This window comes from Spermophilus citellus, assembly GCF_964194105.1.
Source record: "Spermophilus citellus genome assembly, chromosome: 12".
Lineage (NCBI taxonomy): Eukaryota > Metazoa > Chordata > Mammalia > Rodentia > Sciuridae > Spermophilus > Spermophilus citellus.
Genome location: NC_138198.1, coordinates 83,273,632 through 83,296,097, shown reverse-complemented (window position 1 = coordinate 83,296,097; position 22,466 = coordinate 83,273,632). Strand labels below are relative to the sequence as shown.

The 22,466-nt window shown below is 39.8% G+C and overlaps 1 protein-coding gene across 1 annotated transcript in view; it reads left to right on the top strand.

Moving 5' to 3' along the window:
• Positions 1-22,466, top strand: part of NPC1 (NPC intracellular cholesterol transporter 1) — a 48,764-nt gene that overhangs the window by 8,647 nt on the left and 17,651 nt on the right. The window contains exons 2-10 of the mRNA XM_081263600.1: positions 2,837-2,959; positions 3,880-3,986; positions 6,026-6,201; positions 12,548-12,715; positions 13,246-13,495; positions 15,692-15,765; positions 16,298-16,668; positions 17,886-18,112; positions 20,621-20,721. Of these exons, the coding sequence (XP_081119726.1) occupies positions 2,837-2,959; positions 3,880-3,986; positions 6,026-6,201; positions 12,548-12,715; positions 13,246-13,495; positions 15,692-15,765; positions 16,298-16,668; positions 17,886-18,112; positions 20,621-20,721 (1,597 nt within the window). The remainder of the gene's footprint in view (positions 1-2,836; positions 2,960-3,879; positions 3,987-6,025; positions 6,202-12,547; positions 12,716-13,245; positions 13,496-15,691; positions 15,766-16,297; positions 16,669-17,885; positions 18,113-20,620; positions 20,722-22,466) is intronic.

Sequence of the window (22,466 nt, the reverse complement as noted above, 5' to 3'; positions counted from 1 at the left end):
TTGGCCACTACCTGTGTGATATTAGAGAAGTTCTTAGTGTTTCAGTGCTCCCTCCATTGTAGCATCTCCCACATCAAACTGTTGTTAGGATTCATTGGGCTGATATAAAACAGTGTCTGGAACATAGTGAGCACCTTGTCGGTACTTTGGGGTCCACTGACTTAGGGCTTGCTATAGGCAGAATGGCTTTGTGAGAAGTAAACCTAAGAGTTTATTCAAGCCCAAATTTCCTGGACCCCAAAATACCTCAGGTGTTTTATTCTGTTCAGATCTTTAGAACCTTATTAAAGAGGTTCCAGACAGTTGGAAGACATTATGTCTTTACATTTAACTGTAACTTGCCTTGTAGTTTACTGAGTACTTGTTATATACACATGTGTGATCTCTCATCGGCATGCTAAACCTCTGAGATAAGCAGAGATAGTGAACTTCATTTCACAGGAAAGGGAATTTCTATTCAGTGTGGTTTTAAGTAATCTGCCCCAGATGGGGTCCCAGGTGCCATGAAGTTTACTGACCAGATCATTAGTTCTTTGGATCAGAACCTAGAGCTGCTGATCGCATGCCTCCTGATCACTCCATGCCTTCTCCTTTCCTCTTCCACCAGATGGGTAAAAACAGCACTTTGCTTCGAAATAAATGACATAAAAGATGATCTTGGTAAAAAGGAAGCTAAACAGCATTGGGTCATCTTGATTTGCCTTTGTAGCACTAAGTGCTGAGGAAGGGAAACTTAGGCTCCAGACACCCATTCTGTTTGCCATGCTGGGACTGGATTTGTTGACTAGGTTCCTGTTTTTTACTAAAATTTGTGGGAGGTCATGGATTTGGACTGGGCACCTGCACTAGGCCCAGTAAACCAAAGCAATCTAGAGTTTAATTGCAGTTCTGGTTGGTTATAGGAGGTCCTCAAACCAGTTAACTAATTAAGCAGTAACCATTTGACTGGTTGGTAAAGCAGTAGCAGATTATTTCACTTGGGTTTTTCCATAAATGTGTCTGATCACATTGTTTGTTGGCTTTCCTGGAACCTGCTCTGTTCTGGGAGCTGCCAAGATGTGTTGAATTGGTTTTGTTTTGTCCTGCCCAAATAAACTCTCCTAAATTCAATTGGTCTAAGGAATTTTCCTTTTAACACTGTCACTTCTGCTCCTGTGGTTGACCAGTCTGAATGGCCCTGACCTGAGACCTGTTTGGCCAGCCACTCAGTTGAGAATTCCCTGAGGTCTTGGGAGGGATCCCTTGTATTTAAATTATATGTAATTATCAACAGTTCATTCCATCTCTGTCATCAGCTTTCACTTTTTCAAGCTTTGGTTAGATAGGCAGTGATCTTTTATTGGAAACCTAGATTTGCAACACTTTCTTTAGATTCTCTAGGTTTTTGAGGATAACAATTGGGGGTCTTCTTATATAAAAATGTTGGTGGAATTATGCAACTTCTTGACAAAGGATTGGTACAGGAGCTTCATTGAAGGCTCACCACTTCCTCATTTGTGGCCCAACATGTGACTTTTAATGAGTCAAGCAGAGAGATAAGTGGTAAGTGGTAATTTTTATTTTAGAATATCTGAAGGTTGAATTGAGTGGACAACTCAATTATATTGACTCCTTGGATTCCCCCAAACATGCACACCCCTACCTCCTGCTTGGTTGTTTTTTTTTTTTTTTTTTTTTCCCTCTCTCTCTGATGTTTCAGGGCTTCTGGGACTGTTCTGTTCTGGGATTCTGTCTTGACCCTGGGGACCAGCAGACTCACTTAGCTTGTTGCATGTGTGTAGGTCATGTGCCGCTGTCACTGGAGAGGACTCTGCTGTTGCTTCTATTGAGATCTTTTTAAATGACTTTCTCCCAGGCATTTTTGGGACTGTAGTTTTGCTTCTTGGTCTCGCGTTTTTCACTAAGGCACAGACAGTTACAAGCCAGTGGCTCTGGCTCGCTGGGCCCTCTGTGACTGTCTGAGTTCATTGTGATACCAAGAGTCAGGTTGCTTTGGGCAGTGTCCTTGGAACAGGGTGCTGATTCATTCTAAACCCTCCCCACTTATGAATTTTCTGACAGCCTTGTGACTCTCACATGGGGAATATGAGTGACTCTTGAGAAATCTTTTTGCAAGAGAGATTTAAAAAAAAATTTTTTTTTAAGAGTGCTTAGGTGATTTTCCTTGGAGTTAACAGGTGCATTCCTTGCTTTCTACGTAAATCTCAAGGATATAATATTCATTCTTGCTCCTACCTTGCTCATTGATGTTTATGATTTTGTTCTTCAGGTTATTTATGGAGTACTTAACCTAAATATATGTGGGAATATCCTTCATTCTTTAAAACTTAATAGTTCCTTGTGCAGATGTGCAAAAGTAGTGTCTCAGTAATTGCTAACTTACTCTATCCTGTGATTCTTAGTGATTTTTATAGGGAACTGTAACTTCTCTTAAATAAGCAGAAAGTTGAAATCATGTAAATAATTTCCATGACCTACTTTATTGACTTGACAAATCCATTTGGGTCATTTGGTCTATTTATTTTTTATTTTTTTGTAGTTGTAAATGGACAGAATGCCTTTATTTTATTTGTGTATGGTGCTAAGGATCGAACCCAGTGCCTCGCACATGCTAGGCAAGCGAGTGCTCTGCCACTGAGCTATAACCTCAGCCCCCCATTTGGTCTATTTCTATTACTGTTTCTCAAAATGTTTAATAAGTGCCTCTTGCTTTCACTTCCTTTTGCAGGTAGCATTGACAGATTCTGTAACGGTGCTTGAATGAGCACTTTTTATTGTTGAAAATATGTTTTCCATTAGACCCCAGTTATACCTAGTCTTGTGTTAATTTCTGTAGGTGTTTTTACAGTCCTGCGTTTGGTATGGAGAGTGTGGAATTGCATCTGGAGATAAGAGATACAATTGCAGATATTCCGGGCCACCAAAACCACTGCCAAAAGATGGGTATGACTTAGTGCAGGTAAGTTCCTTGTTAGCCGTACAAAATGCTGATCACAAGATCCTCTGTAATTAAACCTTGCAGCACAGTGTGGGTAGAGGTGAAACTAATAGGCCTAAATCTTATCCCAGATTCTAACCTGTAATGCACAGTGTAGAGAAGATAAGCTAACTACAGAGGTTTAATTTTTCAGGCACCGACTTTCTATCTCTCATAGTTTCCCAATAGCAGGTTACTATTTAGAGACTGACATTAGTCCTCAAATGCTACTCTTTGAAACTTCTGCAAAATATATTAGAACTTGACTTTTTGGTTCCTAGATCCCAGGACTTGAACAGACTGCCACTAAGAAGCTCTGACTTCCTCTTTCCCTGTATATTTTAGTGATTTCTTTGTGTTCCCCTGAGCATGTGAAGTTTGGCTGTCGCCAGGGTTTTGCTTTGTTATCATTTTTACCATCCTGCATGCACAAGGGTATTGGAAAAGAACTTGGAAAATCGGGGTGGAAAGACTGATTTTTAGAGACTTACGTAATAAAAAGTCAAATTGACATGATAGGAGATCTCTGCTTACTTATTCCTTTCATCAGAATTAGTAAAAGTTTTGACTTTCCCTGGAGTGACTAATGGAAATCATAAATAGCACTCTGGTTGAACTTAAATAAAAAAAGGTAGGAAGAGGTAAAATGACTGTCGGGGGAGAGACAGAGCTTCCAAATAAAAACTAAATTAGAAATGTCTCTACCGCCTCTACCCTTGAGTCCCTAGTTTATGAATAGTATATTTGATGGCCTTTCAAGAGAATTCTGCAAGAATTTCTCAAATGCTTGCCTTATCCTCAGGCACTGAAAAGGTTTACGTGAGCAGAGCTGTTTTTTCTCTAGAGGAATGGCATCCTTACCCTAACTGCTACTCTCATATCTGTACTCTGTCTTCTGAAAGGAACTCTGTCCTGGATTCTTCTTCGACAATGTCAGTCTCTGTTGTGATGTTCAGCAGCTTCGGACTCTGAAAGACAACCTACAGCTGCCTCTGCAGTTTCTGTCCAGGTAGGTTGACCACCAGGCAAACAGAGCCAGGGGGTTTTAGCTACTTGTTAATCAGTAATGTTAGGGTCTGCTTGTAAAGTCAGAGTTTTGGTATGTTCTGTTTTGATGACTTCTAAGAAATAGAGAAAGTAATCATCATGATAGACTTGGTTCTCTTCCCAGTTACATCCACAGTTGTGACTTGGTTTCCTCTGAGATGCCCTGGCTCTGCATAGTAGGCTAGTTCTTTCAGATTCGAGTTTCTGTGCACCCTGGAAAAGAGAGGTTCCTGGGAGTCCTGCACAGGTCCCTCACCTGTGCAGTCTTCTAATCATTTCCCTCTCCTCACCTCCCCTGCTTTGCTTGTCATTTTGCCTTTTTCTGTGGTGAAATGATATGCTGCAGGTCCTCACTAGGCTGGCCTTGGGTCACTGTTCAGTTTGTTCTGGCATAGTTGGCCAGTTTTGTCAAAGTTCGTTTTCTGTTCCATCTGTTCTTCATGACCCAGGCCAATGAAAGAGGATTGCATAATAGGTGTTCTTCTCTAGAGGCCTATCTAGCAATTTTCAGATGGGCAGAACAACAAGTAAGACTGTGTTATCTTTGTCAGTTTTTCAGACCTTAGCACACTGAGATAGATGGATGGGGAGCAAATATAAAGAGGGGGAAATGCTCTCTGCAGTTATCACTGCAAGTGGCAGGGCATAAGCTACCTTCCACTATGGAACCCTGCTTCTTATCAGAAGTTACAGTACAGAATGGAAAACCATCATTCAGTTGTTCTCCCAGGACATCGTATAATACAATATCAAAAGCTGGGAGTCTGTTTGGGCCACTATATCTTACGGAAGGCTGCTGGACATTGATGGAGCTAGATTGGACCCTTCGTCAATTCAGTCAAAACATTTATTTAGCACCCATTCATGAACATCAACAGATAGCTAAGATTTTCTCCAGAGGTACCAAAGCTTTGTTAATAACAGCAAATAAGAAAAATAACCTGACATATGGAATCTTATGCAGCTGTTGAAATTCATGATCAAATGAAATAACACGGCAAGAGATATGTAGAAATCTGTACACCCCAATTGTGATTCTTATCAGGGTAGTGTGATTAAAGTTTCTGGTTTTGGAAAGTAAAGGTTTCCTGAAAAAGAATCTGTGTGCGTATCTGCTTCACTGGAGCAGAGGCTTTTGAAGGCTGGGTTACACCTTCCTCATTCCGTGTCATGTGTGATCACTAGCGCTGGATCAGTCTAGAAAATAATCTCAGTTGTGTTGTGAGAATGCACCAAAGGGAGAGAGCCCTTGTGCCACATAACAAGTCAGCTTTAGGAGCTTAAGCTTTGAACCCGAAGGGCATCAGTCAGCTGTCCCTTGTGCTTCTCTAATGTATGCAGCCAGAGAACACCATGGCTGTCCCTTTTGTTTTCACAAGTCACGAGGGGATCCTGCTGTGTTTTGGGAAGGCCTGGGATTACCCAAGGCTTGGAAGAAAGCCTTTCAGTAAGTTATAAGGTGAAAATCCTAATGTGAAAGCTCATTTTTTTCCCTTTTGTTCTTAATCAGAATTGTCACAGCTCTAGGACAAAGAAAGATGTCTCTAAATTACAAAAGCACAGAATTCATAAAAGCATCTTTCTCTTTTTGAAATTACATCTGAGCAAAGTAAATATAGCAATTACAGCAGTTTGGGAGGGGATAGTTTTAAAAGTTACTTATTTTTTTTTTTTTTAAAGAGAGAGTGAGAGAGGAGAGAGAGAGAGAATTTTTAATATTTATTTCTTAGTTCTCGGCGGACACAACATCTTTGTTGGTATGTGGTGCTGAGGATCGAACCCAGGCCGCACGCATGCCAGGCAAGCGCACTACCGCCTGAGCCACATCCCCAGCCCCAAGTTACTTATTTTAACATGGGGTTTTAATTGAAGAATTTTTGGTTTTAATATGTTCATTTGTCCCTTTGCAGTTAATTTTTAAAATTCTTTATTATTTTTAAATCATATTTTTGCTGGCCCTATCTGTGAGATCATGCAAAATATAATTTATTTTTTCTCTAGATGCCCATCCTGTTTTTATAACCTAATGAACCTGTTTTGTGAGCTGACATGTAGCCCTCATCAGAGTCAGTTTCTGAATGTTACAGAAACTGAAGACTATGTTGATCCTATGACAAACCAGACAAAAACGAATGTCAAAGAATTACAATACTATGTTGGACAGAGTTTTGCCAATGGTAAGTAAAATTAATTATTCCCCTTTTAGCTAGCATGAGGGCAGAGCATCAAGCTGTTCTTTTTGTTATTCTGTCAACTGTGTGGATCTATTCAGATGTGGAATGATATTCAGCACTAAATAGAAATGAAAAGACGTAGATACCACTAAACATTAATCACAATTTCCAGTTCCATTGGCCTTGAACTCAGAGTCATTTCTTGTTTGTATCCTAGGACTTGGGCTACAACCAACAAAACCACCTCTTTAAAGCATTGGCTTTAACCCCTTCCCTAGCCTTAAGCTCCTGTATGGAAAATTTTAGAATATGCAAATTTGTGTACATTTTAATAAGCATTAGAATGTTGATTCTAGCAGATGTGAACTGTTTAATATCATGAATTACTGCAAGACTTAGGAGGAAATAGATGGATAGAAGTAGTTGATGAGGAAAAGAAGTTTTGACTCTGAGACACAAGGGAAAGTAAACAATATCACAAATAGGAATGCCCCCCCCCCCCCCCCCCGCTGCTAGAGATCATAGAACAATCCAAAGAGACCCTCTGTTTGTGGAAAATGAAAGAATTCTAAGAAGAATAAGTAACTGCAGAAAAGGAATGAACAAATTAGAAATAGAATCAAGTGGATCTAATGAGGGAGCAGTGATCATTGGAATGGATTAAAAGATAAATAGCAAATTAGACATAGGTAAACAAAAAGTGTCAAAGAACAGTCTAAAAAATAATAGAATTATTAGCAAAGTTATTGACTATAAGAATAATTTAGAACATTGATCATGTCTGGATCAATCCATGAAATGCCAGTTAAAATAGTGAACCACCATTCATACTTTATCCAATTGTCACAAATATAAAAAGCTTTCATAATGACCAATTAAAAATACAAGAATAAGTTTAATAGAAAAAAGATTCTATTTAAAAAAAAAAAACACAAAAAGTATGGTAACTAGGAATCAGGCTTCCAAAAGATGTGACATAAAGGCAGCCTGAGTGAAGAGAGATCATTCTGTATAGAAATAAAAACATGCATACATGGAAAATTTATATATAACAGGTGCATCATTGCAAATCATTGAGGGGAATGGGATCTTGTTGATAAATGGGGTGATAAAACATATTCATCTCATTTTTTGGCATATACAAAAAAAATCTACTGTATAAATTAAAAATCCTAGCCTTGGAAAGTTTTAGAAGCAAATACAGAATATCTTCATGACTTTAAGGTAAAGAAAGATTTTCAAAAAGAGAAAAAGCAGAAACCACAATGAGAATGTTTATGAATATAAACAATTCATGTCTGGATCAATCCATGAGACGCTGATTAAAATAGTGAAACACCATTCATACATTATCAGATTGTCACAAATTAAAAATTTAATGATAATGATGTGGAGCTATAGAAGTGTTAATAAATTGCACCTCTCAATAACCAAAAGCTGGCGCAAATGTTTGAAAACAATTTTGCATTACCTGGTGAAGTTGAAGATGGATAAGCACACCCATACTGCAGAAATTCCACTTATAGAGGCCCACCTAACAGAAATTCTTAATACATATGAACAGGAAGGCCCATATAATTATGAACATCCATTATAGCATTCTCATTGATCATGAAAATTGGAGACATCCAGAGAATGAGAAGAAGACAAATCACAGACTGGGAACAAATATTTGCAAGAGGCATATTTGATTAAGAGCTATTAGAGTATACAGAAAACTCTTAAAACTTAACAATGAGGAAATAAAGAACTTGATTGAAAAATGGGCAAAAACCCAAACTGATAACTCATCCAAGAAAGAGTATAGATGGTTAATAAGTATTTGAAAAAATGCTGAACATCTTATGTCATTAGGGAATTGCAAATTGAAACAATAGTGAGATACCACTAAACATGTACTGTAGTGGCCAAAATCCAGAACACTAATGCCACCAAATGCTGATGAGATGGGGAGCAACAGGAACTTTAATTCATTGTTGGCGTGAATGCAAAATGGTACATCCTCTTTGGAAGACACCTTGGCAGTCTCTTACAAAACTAACCTATACCTGTCATATGAGCCAGCTATTGTCCTCCTTGGTGTTTAACCAGATGAGTTGAAAGCACATCTATGTGAAAAACCCTGCACACAGATATATGGACCACATATTCATAATTGCCAAAACTTGAAAAAAGCAACTAGGCTGTTCTTCAGTAGGTGAATAAGTGTATAAACTGATCCATTTAGATGTGGAATGATATTCAGCACTAAATAGAAATGAAAAGACGTGGAAGAACCTTTAAATCATATTACTAAGTGAAAAAAATCTAATCTAAAAAGCTGCATAGCATATGATTCCAACTCTGGCGTTCTGAAAAGGCAAAACTTTGAAGACAGTAAAAAATCATTCATTGCTAGTGGTTAGCAGTGAGGAATGAGTACACAGACTACAAAGGATATTGAAGAAGTGAAATTATGTGTGACACTATAATGCTGGATACATGTCATTATACATTTGTCATATCCCACAGAATGTACACCAAGAGTGAACCCATTATAAACTATAAGGTTTGGATGACAGTAATGTATCAATATAGAGGTTCATCATTTGTCAAAGTAAATAAATAATATACTACTCTAAGTCAGAATGTTGATAATGAAGGAGGTTATTAATAATAACGTGGGGATAAAATATGTGGAAATTTTGAAATTTCCACTTAATTTTACTCTTACCCCAAAACTGCTCTAAAATATGAACTCTAATTCTTTTTTTAAATGGAGACACTAATTGCTCGATAATAGAGAATGGATAAATACATTGAATATAGTCATGGTCATAGAAAACTTAAAACTAAAAAGTATGGATTAGAATCATATTTGTTACATGGGTAACTTAAACACGATAACTAAAAGGCTATAGAGTATGTGTAGTATGTTTATACGACTTTAAAACAGAAGTACTATATAGATACAATATCTCATAGGTACACAGACGTGCATAGGAATATGCATCAAATTCAGATTTGGGATCATCTTAGGGAAGAGGAGATGCTAGTGAGAAGCAGTAATCAGTGGGTTTCAATAAAATCTATGGTGTTTTTCATTTGTTTTTATTTTTGTTCTGTGACAGTGTTGGAAAGTTAATCTGGGGCCTCACACATGCTAGTGGCTCTACCAGTGAGCCACATCCACAATGGTACATTATTTTTGTTTTGTTTTGGTGCATTGTTTTTGAAACGCCAACCCAAGTATTGTAAAATTGATAAAGCTGGGTGGTGAGGAAATGAGAATTGTGTTATTCTCCATATTCTTCTCTAGGCTCTAAATATCTAATAAAACCCTGAAATCACTGGAAGATATGAGAGAATTATTCAGAAAACATCATATAGATATAAACAGAGGGATAATGGCTAAAGATTTTCCAGAATGAATGAGTAATAAGTCCTCAGTCTTAGGTAAATAAAATCCTTAAGCAGGATAAGCTAAAAAGAAACCCAATATGAAATCTGAAAATGAAATTAAGAAAACAATTTCATTTATAGTAGCATGAGAAAATAGGGATAAATGTAACCAAAGTACAAAACTTAAACTATAACACTTTATACAAATAAATTAAGGAGGATCTAAATAACTAGAACAATATCACATGTTCGTGGATCAAAAATGTTGTTAAAATGACAGATTTTCCCCAATTGATCCACAAATTCAACTCAATTCCCAGCAGAATCCCAACTGAGTTCATTGTAGGAATTGACAGGGTAATTCTAAAATCAACTTGGAATTCCAGCAGACCTAGAAGAGCTAAAAGAATCCTGAAAAAAAAAAAAAATACAAGGACTCACTTCCCAATTTCAAATTTAACTACCAAGCATTGGAAATCAAGGTGATATGGTCCTTTAATACAAACAGACATGTGGACCAATGAATATAATTGAAGATAAGCTGTATATCTATGAACACTGTTCTTTGACAAAGGTGCTAAGACCATCACTGGGGGGAAATCCTCTTCAGAAAATGGTGTGGCTTAACAGTATCCACATGCAAAAAAAAAAAAAAAAAAAAAATGAAATTGGACCCTTACCTCATTAAATTAAAAAAATTAATTGAAAATGAATCAAAGACTTAAATGTAAGAGCTAAAACTACAGAACTCTTAGGAGAAAAAATAGAGGTAAGTCTTTATGACCATGGATTTGGCAGTAAAGTCTTAGATATAATATCAAAAGTATGGGCAACAAAAGAAGAAATAGCTAAATTAGACCTCATTAAAAAAAAAAAAGAAATGTTTGTGCTTCAAAGGATATCCTGAAGAAAATATTTGCAAATCATGCATTTTTAAGGGACTTATATCTAGAATATATACAAATCTGTTATAACCTAATAGTAAATAGACAGCCCAAGGAAGGTATGCAAATAGTTAATAAGCACATGAAAAGGTGTTCAACATTATATTCATGGAAATACAAATCAAAACTGCACACTCGTCAAGATGGCTAATGTCAAAAAATCAGATACCAGGTATTGGCATGGATGTGGTGAAATCAGAACTTCATTCATACGTGGGAATATAAAGTGGTATAGCTGCTTTGGAAAACACTGGCAGTTCTTGAAACAAATATAGTTACCATATGACCCAGCAGTCCCTCCAAGAAAAATGAAACGTGTCCACGCAAAAACTTACCAATGTCTGTAGCAACATTACTCATAGTAGCCAAAAGATGTCAACAAAATATGGTACCTCCATGTGATTGAATATTATTTGGCCATTAAAAAAAAAAAAAGAATGGAGTGTTCAGTAGGCTAAAGCAGGAAGATCACAAGTTCAAAGCTAGCCTCAACAACTTAGCAAGAACCTGCCTCAAAATAAAAAGGCTAGGGATGTGACTCAGTGATTTAGTGTCCCTGGGTTTAATTCCCAGGTGTGGGGAAAGGTAAATAAAAGAAGCTCATCAGAAAAGACCAAACATTATAAATTCTGTTAATATGAAATGTCTAAATAGGCAAATTCTATAGACACATTTAGTGATTGCTTAGGGTTTGGAATGTGGGGAAATAGCAGTCATAGTTAAAGGGTACAAGATTTCTTTTTTTAAGAGGTTGAAAATGTTCCAAAACTGGATGTGATGGTGATTGCATATATTGATGAATATGCTAAAATTCATTAAACTGAATATTTTAAGTGGGTGTATGATATGGTATGTGTATGATATCTCAGAAGTTTTTTTTAAGGGCTGGGGCTGTAGCTCAGTGGCAGAGCACTTGCCTACCATGTGTGAGGCACTGGGATTGAGCCTTAGCACACATTAAAATAAAAATTTAAATAATTTAAAAATTTTTTTAAAGCAAAAGGAAACCCATACCTTAAGTATGACTTAGAAAAAGGAATGCATTTCAAAGACAGAGATCTTAAAAGCAAATAGAGAAAAGACATAAAGCTCTTCAGAAGAATGATAATTGAACATTTTCTCACCAGCCATAATAGGCCAGAAAGGACTGATATATTCAAAGTTCTGAAAAAGACAACTGTCCCTCTAGCTAACCTTTCTTTCAAAAGTGAGGGTAAGGGGCTGGAGTTGTGACTCAGTGTTACAGCACTTGCCTAGCATGTGTGAGGCACTAGGTTCGACTCTCAGCACCACATACAAATAAATAAAGTAAAGGTCCTTTGACAACTTATTTATTTATTAAAAAAAATAAATAAATAAGTGAGGATAAAACCAAATGAATATGTAGAGATCCCCTTGGAGGTTAAGGGAAGAAGATCTAGGCAGATTCTAGCAAGCAGGGACTGGTGAAATAAAAATTAGCAGTACAGGACACTCCACCTGCCTCCCTGTGTGTGATAGCATTGATATTAGGTACTGTGTTATCTTTGTGTACTAAAATAAAACTAAAAACCAGAATGGTATTAGTTTAATTCACATGTGACCTCATTCCTAAAGCCAGTGTTCCCTGTGATTTCCATGATTCAGCTGTGTAGTCTCCTGCTGCAAGAGGCTGCTCCAGGTTTTCTGGAACCAGCTTCACTGACTGAAGAGGTACTAAGATTCTTAGCTTTAGTCTACTCCTCTGGACAGTGGAGAGGAGACTTCCCAAAGCTTTTGTAAGAACTACATGGTATACCATAAGCCTTTCCCTTTCCTGTTTTTTACTTTTAAGTTACTTGGAGTCAAACTGGAATAAGCCATTTCACAGGGAAGTCACCTCTCCCTTCCACGGTGTGCAGCCCTCCCACATTCCAGTCTGCTTGCTAACACGGTTGCAATCCACCTGGAGTCCTTTGTTTCCATTTCAGAGGCCTTTTGCAAGCTCTTATCTGGAGACTAGAGCAAGTGTCATGTCGCTTTTTCCCTTGGGATTCCTTTTCTAGCAATGTACAATGCCTGCCGGGATGTGGAGGCCCCCTCAAGTAATGACAAGGCCCTGGGACTCCTCTGCGGGAGGGATGCTGATGCCTGCAATGCCACCAACTGGATCGAGTACATGTTCGATAAGAACAATGGACAGGCGCCATTTACCATCACTCCCATTTTTTCAGGTAGGGATGACTACTCCCAAAGTTGCTATATTTATAATAATGTTATAATGCCAAGGAATCAGTCTGCAGTGGGAGGATAAATTCCGGTAACTAATGCCTAGAGTTTCTCTCGAGTAAGAGAGGTTACTAGGGCATTTATCCAGTATGAATGGAAGCGGAAAAGGAATTGCCTGTAGGGATCGCTGTGTACTTGAGGGAATAAACTGGGGTTTTGTTTGTTTAAGAAAGGCTAAGGAGTGTCACAACAGACTTTTCAGAGCTCTGCTGAAATCTTAGTCTAGCTATTCAGAGTGGGAGTAAGACAGGACTGAAAGTCAGCTCTTGTAATTTTATAAGGCAAAGCCACAAATTTTATAAGGCAAAGCAATAAAACATAAAGGGATTGGAGATTAAATTAAAACCTCCAGGCCTTATTCCAATTGTTATGCTGTATTTCAGCATGCTTATTATTGGGTTTCGAGATAGTTCAGTACACACTTTTTAATGTTTTTTTCATTGAGATTGTCTCTCAACACAATTCCTTCCCATAGATCTTTCAGTCCAGGGGATGGAGCCCATGAACAATGCCACCAAAGGCTGCAATGAGTCTGTAGATGAGGTCACTGGGCCATGCAGCTGCCAGGACTGCTCCATCGTTTGTGGCCCCAAGCCCCAGCCCCCAGCACCTCCTATTCTCTGGAGGATCTTTGGTTTGGATGCCATGTATGTCATCATGTGGATCACCTACGTGGCATTTTTGTTTGTGTTTTTTGGAGCATTTTTTGCATTGTGGTGCTACAGGTAAGCAGCTGTGTGTGTGTGTGTCAGAGAGAGAGAGAGAACGAACTAGGGCCAGAAGATCAAAATTACTCAAGTGGCACTTGTAGCTTTCACATGGCAGGTTTATTAGAACAGGAAGCAAATACCTGCGTGAATGCCACTCCATGGATTGCTTATGATCTGCAGCTAGTAAATAGTCAAGAGTCGTTGAGACATTTAAACATTTGAAGTTAATTTTATTGATTTATTCAGAATAGTATGTGAGTTAAAGCTCAGTGTGTTAACCCATCTTTAGAATTCTAGTCAGAGTCATGGGCTGGGGTTGTAGCTCAATGGTTGAGTGATTGCCTCGCATGGTGAGGCACTGGGTTTAATCCTCAGTACCACATAAAATAAATAAATAAAACAAAGATATTGTGTCCATCTATAACCAAAAACAATTTAAAAAAGAAAGAAAGTCAGAGTCAAATGAGCCAAATGTTCCAAATCTAATTGAATGCAGTGCCATCTACATTTAGTAGAGTACTTTTTTTTTCCTTTCTTGGTACTGGGATTGAATCTACCACTGAGCTACACACCCAGTCCTGCCCCCACTTTGGAACTGGGGATCTGAGTTGTTCAGGACATCACTAAATTGCTAAGGCTGGTTTTGAACTCATGATCCTCCTGCCTCAGCTTCCCACGTCACTGGAATTATGGCCACCCCCAGCCTTTTTTATTTTTTATTTTGAAACAGGGTCTCAATAAGTTGCCCAGGTTGGTCTTGAACTTGTAATACTCCTTCCTCAGCCTCCTGAGTTGCTGGTATTGTACCACTATGCCTGACAACAGTATATTTTTATTTATTTTAATTTTAAAACCATTTTAGACTTACCAATAAGTTGCAGGAATAGCAGAATTTATATATATTCTTGTCCCAGCTTACCCTCATGTTACCACTGAGAGAACCCAGTATAATCATCAAAACCATGTAACTGGTACCGTATTATTAGCTAAACTACGCACTTTACTCATATTTCACCAGTTTTTCCTCTCATGCCCATTTTCTATTTCAGAATCTCATAACACATTCACTTTTTATGTTTTATTAGTCTCCTCTAATCTACAACAGATGGTTCCTCCGTCTTTTTCCTTTTTTAAGATCTTGACACTTTTGATGAGTACCTGCCACTTGTTTTGTAGCCTGTGCCTCTTGCTTTCATCCGGTGTTTTGTGGTGATTAGATTGAGGTTGTGTGTTTTGCACAAGCACATCACAGATGTGGTGATGGGTCTTTCTCAGGGCATCATGCTAAGGAGTCCATGATGTTGATATCTTGTTACCAGGGATGTTAACCTTGATCTCATGGTTAAGATGGTTCTGCTGGGTTTCTACACTGGGGTTACTATTTTTACCTTTATAATTGAAAATTTTCTTGAGAAAAGATATTTTAAAACTATGCATGGGCTGGGGGTGTAGCTCAGTGTTAGAGCACTTGCCTAGCACACATGAGGCATTGGGTTTGATCATCCGCACCACATAAAAACAAATAAATAAAATGAAGGTATTGTGTCCATCTACAACAACAACAACAACAACAAAAAACTATACTAATACTTTCTCCTCAGACCGTCACCTACTGCCCACTAAATCATGGGTTCTGTCTGCAACCATGATTATTGCAGTGTTTGCCTGATAGCAATTGTGGATTTCTCTCACTCCCTACAACTACTAATCGGACTTCTTCCTTCACTTATTATTCATTTAGTTACATTATGGACCTTTACTTATTCTGTGGACTCCATCTAATTCCATTGTTTTGCTGCTCAGGTTTTTTCCACGTTGGGCATGGGGAGGTGCCTTCTGGTTGGCTCTTATGTTCTTTTGACATGTTCCCACCCTTGGGATCATCTGCTTTTTCCCTGCCCTGGCCCAGGATAGTATTTGAAATCAAGGACAGGGCAGCAGGTATGCTCGTTGCTACTACGCAGGATAGTGTGTTTTTAAAGGACCTAAAATGAGGGTTGCAAAGTGAAATTATCCTTTAACAATTTGGATTTTTTTTTAATACATTCTTAAATGTTCTGAAACTGGTAAACATAGAGACCCAAGAGAGCTTAGGATTAGGGAGGAAGAAGTCAGGATGAGGAAGTAAGCTTTTAGTGGGATTTTGGGATGTCCAAATAACAATCTTGTCGTGAAGTCCACTAATATTGCTTATGTGCTTTTATTTTTCAGAAAGCGTTATTTTGTCTCCGAATACACTCCCATTGACAGCAATATAGCCTTTTCTGTTAATGCCAGTGACAAAGGTAGGCATATTTGTACAGAAAATAAAGGGTTTGGATTTTGTTGGCCTGAAAGAGCCCTTGTTTCCTCAGCAAATATTGACATGCCGATTGTGGGTGAGGCCGTGCACAAGTGCCAAGGACACAGCTATGGTCCGCACAGACATGTCCCTGGCCTGTGGCTCTGATGTCAGGGTGGCAGATCAGACCCAAGTAATCAATGACAGCAATGAAATGCTTAGAGACCAGAGTAAAAGCCACAGAGGTACCTGTGTGGCAGGCCAAGGGCAGGAGCAGCAGAGCAGTCAGAGAAACTTGCTTTACAGAAGCTCTTGTGTGAGCATCTTTCCACCCAGGAGTGCAACAGCGTCCATTGTGGATAGCCAAAAAGAATAGCTTCCCCAAGCAGACAGCACAGGGCCTGGGGTGTCAGTTGTGTCACCCAGGGAGCTGGACTCCTAGCAGGTGCAATGGTAGCTAATGCTGTCCCTGTTCCGACTTTCAGGAACGGCCTGGCTCTTAACCTCCACCCTCCTTTCCTCTCCCGCTCTTCCAGGGGAGGCGTCCTGCTGCGACCGGCTTGGTGCGGCCTTCGAGGGCTGTTTGAGGCGCTTCTTCACCCAGTGGGGATCTTTCTGTGTCCGAAACCCTGGCTGCGTCATTTTCTTCTCACTGGTCTTCATTGCCGCATGTTCTTCAGGCCTGGCATTTGTCCGGGTCACCACCAATCCAGTTGACCTCTGGTCATCCGCCAGCAGCCAGGCCCGCCAGGATAAAAAGTACTTTGACACACACTTTGGGCCTTTCTTCCGAACGGAGCAGCTCATCATCCGGGCCCCCAATACCAGCAAACACATTTACCAGCCATACCCTGCAGGAGCCGATGTGCCCTTTGGACCCCCACTTGACAAAGAGATTTTGCACCAGGTATTCTGCCATTAGTAGATGTCCGTCCATCTGGGGGACCTGGTGGTACGCTGGCTTTTACATGTAGACCAATTCTATCCAATACGGATTTGGGGCTGATTATTGTGGTATCTCTTAAGTCTTTAAAGTAAAGGTGTTTTCACTTATTTTTCAAGATAGTAGTGCTAGTCATTGAATTTAATAAAAAATTTACTGTTGCCTGCTTTTGGATTGACTTCAAACAGCACATCCTGCCTTTTTCTTGAAATTGAGATGAACAGAGGAAGGTCTAAGTAGCATTTCTCTGTTGAAGCAGAATATATTTATGAGGAATTTAGCTCGGGAATCTATGGATTTTTTGTGTGTGTGTGTGTTAAGAGTAAAATGAAAAGACCCAAAGGAATGAATTTGTTTATGCTGTCCTGGAGTCCGGGACAGGAACTGCTGGATCATTACTAATCCAGGGTCTAGGAATGAACTTATTGTGACCTGAATGTTAGCTGCCAGCCTGTAGTTAGTGGAAGACATACTTGGGAAGAGATCCATCTGTTTCTCTTACAAAGGTCTTTAGAATTTCCTGTTGTCCTTCATGTTTGCTATGGAAATCTGTACCTGTGAATAAACTACATCTGCTTCTTTAATGAATGATCATTCATCACAATCACACAAATTTTCCTTTAAATATTATTCTTGTCTACAGAAAGTGTGAGATTTTTTAAAGCATTGAAATGAGCCAAAAACTTTAATGGAATTTTTTTTTCCTCTACGCAGTGTCTGACTGTTCCATTTTCCTAGCTTGTTGCAAAAGATGAACAGCACAGACATTTACTTCCGAGAGTATAGTCTATATTGGAAAATATGGGCATATACGTAAATGATTGTAGCACAGAGCCAGGCATGTGTTTTGGTGTGTTTTGGGAAGGGGGAGTGTTGGGAAGACCAGGCATCTCACTCTAGTCTACCTTGTGGCCCCTTGTTGGTGGCTGCTAGACAAAGGTGAGGGGAGATAGTGAATGCTGTATTGAGATCAGTTCTGATCACATATGTCTTCCCCATCTCTGGACACCTCTTACCAGGCCTCACCAGATACTTTACTACAGTGTGCCTGAACCTCCTCTGTCTTAGGATGTGTTTTCCTCAAAGACTTTTCCTTCTAACCTCTCACAATACTAGTTAGTAAAGATTTGAAGAAATCTGACATCTTTCTGGGTTTGCTTATTTTTAAAATCTTCTTTCAGGTTCTCGACTTACAAACAGCCCTTGAAAGTATTACCGCAAATTATAACAACGAGACTGTGACACTTCAAGACATCTGCTTGGCCCCTCTCTCACCTTATAACAAGAACTGTACCATTTTGAGTGTGTTAAATTACTTCCAGAACAGCCATTCTGCACTGGACCATCAAGTAGGGGATGACTTCTTTGTGTATGCTGATTATCACACGCACTTTCTGTACTGCACACGGTAAGTGGCAGCAGCCAACCATTTATATATCCTGCCAATATTCGAGCACTTATTTTTGCTTTCACCACTCACGGTACTAGAGACCCATCAGTGAACCAACAGAGCAAGATGTACCCTGCGAAGCTCACATCTTAATGAATGGGAACTGGCAATCAGTAAATACAGTCATATGTTTCTTCTCAATGAGGACCCATTCTGAGAAATTCATTGATAGTTAATTCTTTATTGTGGGAACAAAATGGAGTGTGTTTACACAAAATAAGGCAGCTATGACATCTCTAGGCAATATAATCTTGAGGAACCCACTATCATGTGTAGTCCATCATTGACAGAAACGCTATTGTATGGCATACTAAATATATATGCTCTCGTGTCAGTAAAAGATTAGTGTTGGGAAGAGCTTAGCCAAAAAGAAATGAGTTTTAAAGAAGAAACTTGCACAAAAGACAGCCTGTGGGTGTCACAGGAAAAAGTATTTGCGGCAGAATAAGCAGCATGGGCAAAGGCCCTAGAGTGGTTGCTTCCTTGGTGTGTAATCCAGGATCGATCTTTAACTCTTGCCTGGGTCAATAACAGTTTGATGTCCACACCTACCCCCCTAAGATTTGAAGGTAGAATCTTATTGAGCTTGTGCCTGTTTTTCATGTGTAACCTAATATCCTGATACCTAGCTGTGTGTAAAGCATGTCACCTCCTTTTGAGGAGTTGGGGAGAACTGGCATGCAGTTTTAGACTAGAAGGCCTTAAACTGCTTCCCTTGGGAGGCCTGCATCTAGCTGGGCAGAGCTTCTTTATAATTGGGATTAGTCGCCCAAGGAAGCTGTGTTTAGGTGATCTGTGAGGGGAACTTTGGGCTTATTCAGTCTGCCATCTCTGAATGCTCCAGAGCTGGCCTGAGGGCGACTGTTCAGTGATGTGAACAACCACGGTGGCTTTGTGTTCACCATAGGAACAGGAAAAATGCTTCCATGTCTCCTTTGATTGCATTGCTTAACTCACTGTGTCTCAAGAGCTGAGCACTCTGGTTTCTGGTTGTCAGGAACTCTGGTGACCTTAAATTTTGTTGTTAAAATGTGACTGCTCAGGCTGTTGGTCAGTGTTCATTCTGTTTCAAGGACGTCGCCTCTTAAACATGAGTTGTACTCATAAAACAATAAATAAATATATGCCTATGTGCCTCAAAACAGCATTGTAGATAAGGCAGATGGTACGAGGGGACTGTGGGTAACCAGGAGGGTATGTGGGTGATAAATATGATATTATGTAATTGCTTTCTATATTTCAGAGGGAAAAACTATTTTCTGTTTTATAAAATAAAGCCAAAAAAATTGGGGGGAGAGGTATGTGAGACTTGTGTTTTATCAAAGGGCCTGGTTTAGACAGGCATGGAAGCCCTTCTGGGACAGTTCCCATGACAGGCTGTGTGGCTTGGTTTTTTTCATGACTTGGGCCTGTCTCTCGCTCTCACCCCTTTCCACTGCACATCCCAAAGGAACAACAGACTTGGCCTTCCCAGAGTCAGGGCTAGACTTCTTTCCCCGGTGTCTTTGAATGGCATTGACATCTACCAGTGAAGCCAACATGAGGCTCTATCCCTGACTTCCTCCTCTCACCTTCCTCATGTGATTGTGGTGAATCTTAACCTCTCCAGGTCCTTCCTGCTGTGACAGTCAGGCTGTGAGATGAAGGACCTCACAGCAGCTCCTAAGGGCAGGTCCTCTGTTCGGACCTCCCTGAGCGCCCAGCTGAGTTCTGGCTGCCAGCTGCCTTGAAATGTTCGTTCCCTTCACACAGAGTAGCCATCTGCCCGTGCTCTCTTGCCTGGGCCATTGCACAAACTTCCTGACTGCCCTCCCACCTTCCTGTTTCTTTCCCACTCCCCAGACCTCCTTCCACTTTGCCACTGATTTTTTTGGAAAACAGCTCATGACATCCCTTCCCCAGACATCTCTGACTGTTCCTCAGTGCCTTCAGGGTTAGAATTAAACCACTTAGCCTGGCATCAATCAGATCCTTATTTTTGCCATTGTTCATCCTTTCCAGCCCTGCCCCCTCCCCTAGGAGCACCCTTGTCTGCACCTCTAATGCCAGGCCAGGACTTACTGTGACCTGACCACCTTCCTCTTGCTCTTGTCTCCTCTTACACACCTGTTCTCTCCCCCAGGGTGTATGGAGCAGCTCTTTGCTGCTGAATTGCCCTTACACTTAGAGATGTGATCCAGAACTACATCTCTATAGGTCTCCTTCTGGTGGCAGTTTTCCCCTCGTGTCATTTGCCCCCTCCTCTATACCCACACAGCACCAGACACCAGGGCCAGGTCTGATGCCTGTAGTCCAGGGAATCCAAGTTCTGAGTGGCTCGGGACAGACCGTATCATCCAACTCAGGAACCTTAGGGCCCACCTTGTACTTAGCAAACACTTACTGTGGTTGATTGTATTCTGTCTAAATGTCCATGATGTCTTGAGGCTTATTCTAAGTGGGGGGTGTTTTCTGATCTCTGGGCAGGGCTCCTGCCTCTCTGAATGATACAAGTCTGCTGCATGATCCTTGCCTCGGTACATTCGGTGGACCCGTGTTCCCGTGGCTTGTGCTGGGAGGCTACGATGGTAAGTAAGAGAAGCTGAGCTTCTCCTAGTAATCCTGGTTCCATCATGCAGTTAAGGGTGGTTAGGAAGATTTCATAAATGGAGCAACCTTCTTAATTCCCTGACTGTTGAATCTTAAATATAATATTTTCTTTGGCTTTGGCTTTGGGTTTTACTTTGGATTTAAAAGAAGTGGATTATGTTTACCTTTTAGGTCACACATGCCTTTGAGAAGCTGTTAAAGGCTAAGGACATTTTCCCAGAATAGTGTAGTTGTGTTGTTGGTCAATTGCAAGGAGGTCACAGACCTGGAAGCTTACCAGCAGAATGTCTTGGGAGGCCATGACCTAAGGTTCAGAACCCACGTAATGGGGAAGGAATAAAAATCCAAAGTTGGTGTGGTTTTTTTGTTTGTTTGTTTTTGTTTTTTTTTTTTTTTTTTGTCCCCTTCTAAACCATTCAGAACAATCTGGATACCTTTATAGTGGAAAGAACATTCTTCGCTGGTTTCTGTGGCATCTAGGACAGATGGGGTAGATAAAATGGGGTGGTGATTCACGCGACATCTTTGGCATCTGAAGCCTCCCTGCAGGCTCAACAGGTTTTTCCCTATGATGAAGAGGCCAGCTAGGTTTTCTTCCCTTGGCTCAGAAGCAGGAGAGAACTTGTGATCTGTATTTAAAATTGACTCTGCCCCATATAATAAAATGCCATTTCTAATCGTAGGGAAAGCATGACATCAGCAACTGGCTAGCCAAAGGGAAAAAAATTAAAACTGTCCTCTTCCTTATTCCTTCTACCAAAATAAACTCCACGTAGATCAAAAGACTGAAATGTGAGAAGTAAAACTGTTGGAGAACTGGAAGATCATACAGGAATATGGGAGGATTTTTCCCCCTAGTACTGGGGACTGAACCCAGGGCCTCACACACGGTAGGCAAGCAAGCACTCTACCCCCTGAGCTATATCCCCAGCCCCAACAGGAGGAATTTTTTAAAATAATTTTGAAATGACAAAGACATTTTGAAATAAGAAAACTGGAAAGCCACAAAAGGAAAGACTGATGGATTTGACTACATAAAAAATTTTGAATGCTTGGGTGGAGAACAAACGTACAGTTAAAAACTGGCAAGAAACTGAACAACAACAAAAATTAGCATTCGTAACAGCGTTTCCTTAGCACTGTGAAACCACAAAGAAGTGGTTGAAAGTTAACAGAAGCAGCAATACAAATGGCATTTAATTATATGGAGGAAATGTTCCTGTTCTCTCCTGATGGTAAAATGCATCTCACTTCAGTCTTTCTACCTAACAAATTGACAAAGGCCTAAAATAGTTGATAAAACCTTGTGTTGGTGGAATATGGGAACTCTACTATTATTGCTGAAAATGTAAATTGGTTACTCAAAAGTAAATTCTAGGAAGATAGGAGTTTTCTTTTACTCCCTGATATATATCCACAGGACCTAAAGTAAGGCCTGGCACAAATTAGTTCTCATTAAGTGTTTTGTTAAAGGTATAAAAAAAATAACAGCCTCTTTGGACAGCAGTTTGTGAGAATTTATCAAAAATAGAAAGTCACATCGTTTTTTTTAATATTTATTTTTTAGTTGTAGCTGGACACAATATCTTTATTTATTTATTTTTATGGGATGTTGGGGATTGAATCCAGGACCTCACTTGTACTAGGCGAGCACTCTACCACTGAGCCACAACCCCAGCCACCCCTTTTTTTTTTAATATTTATATTTTAGCTGTAGTTGGAC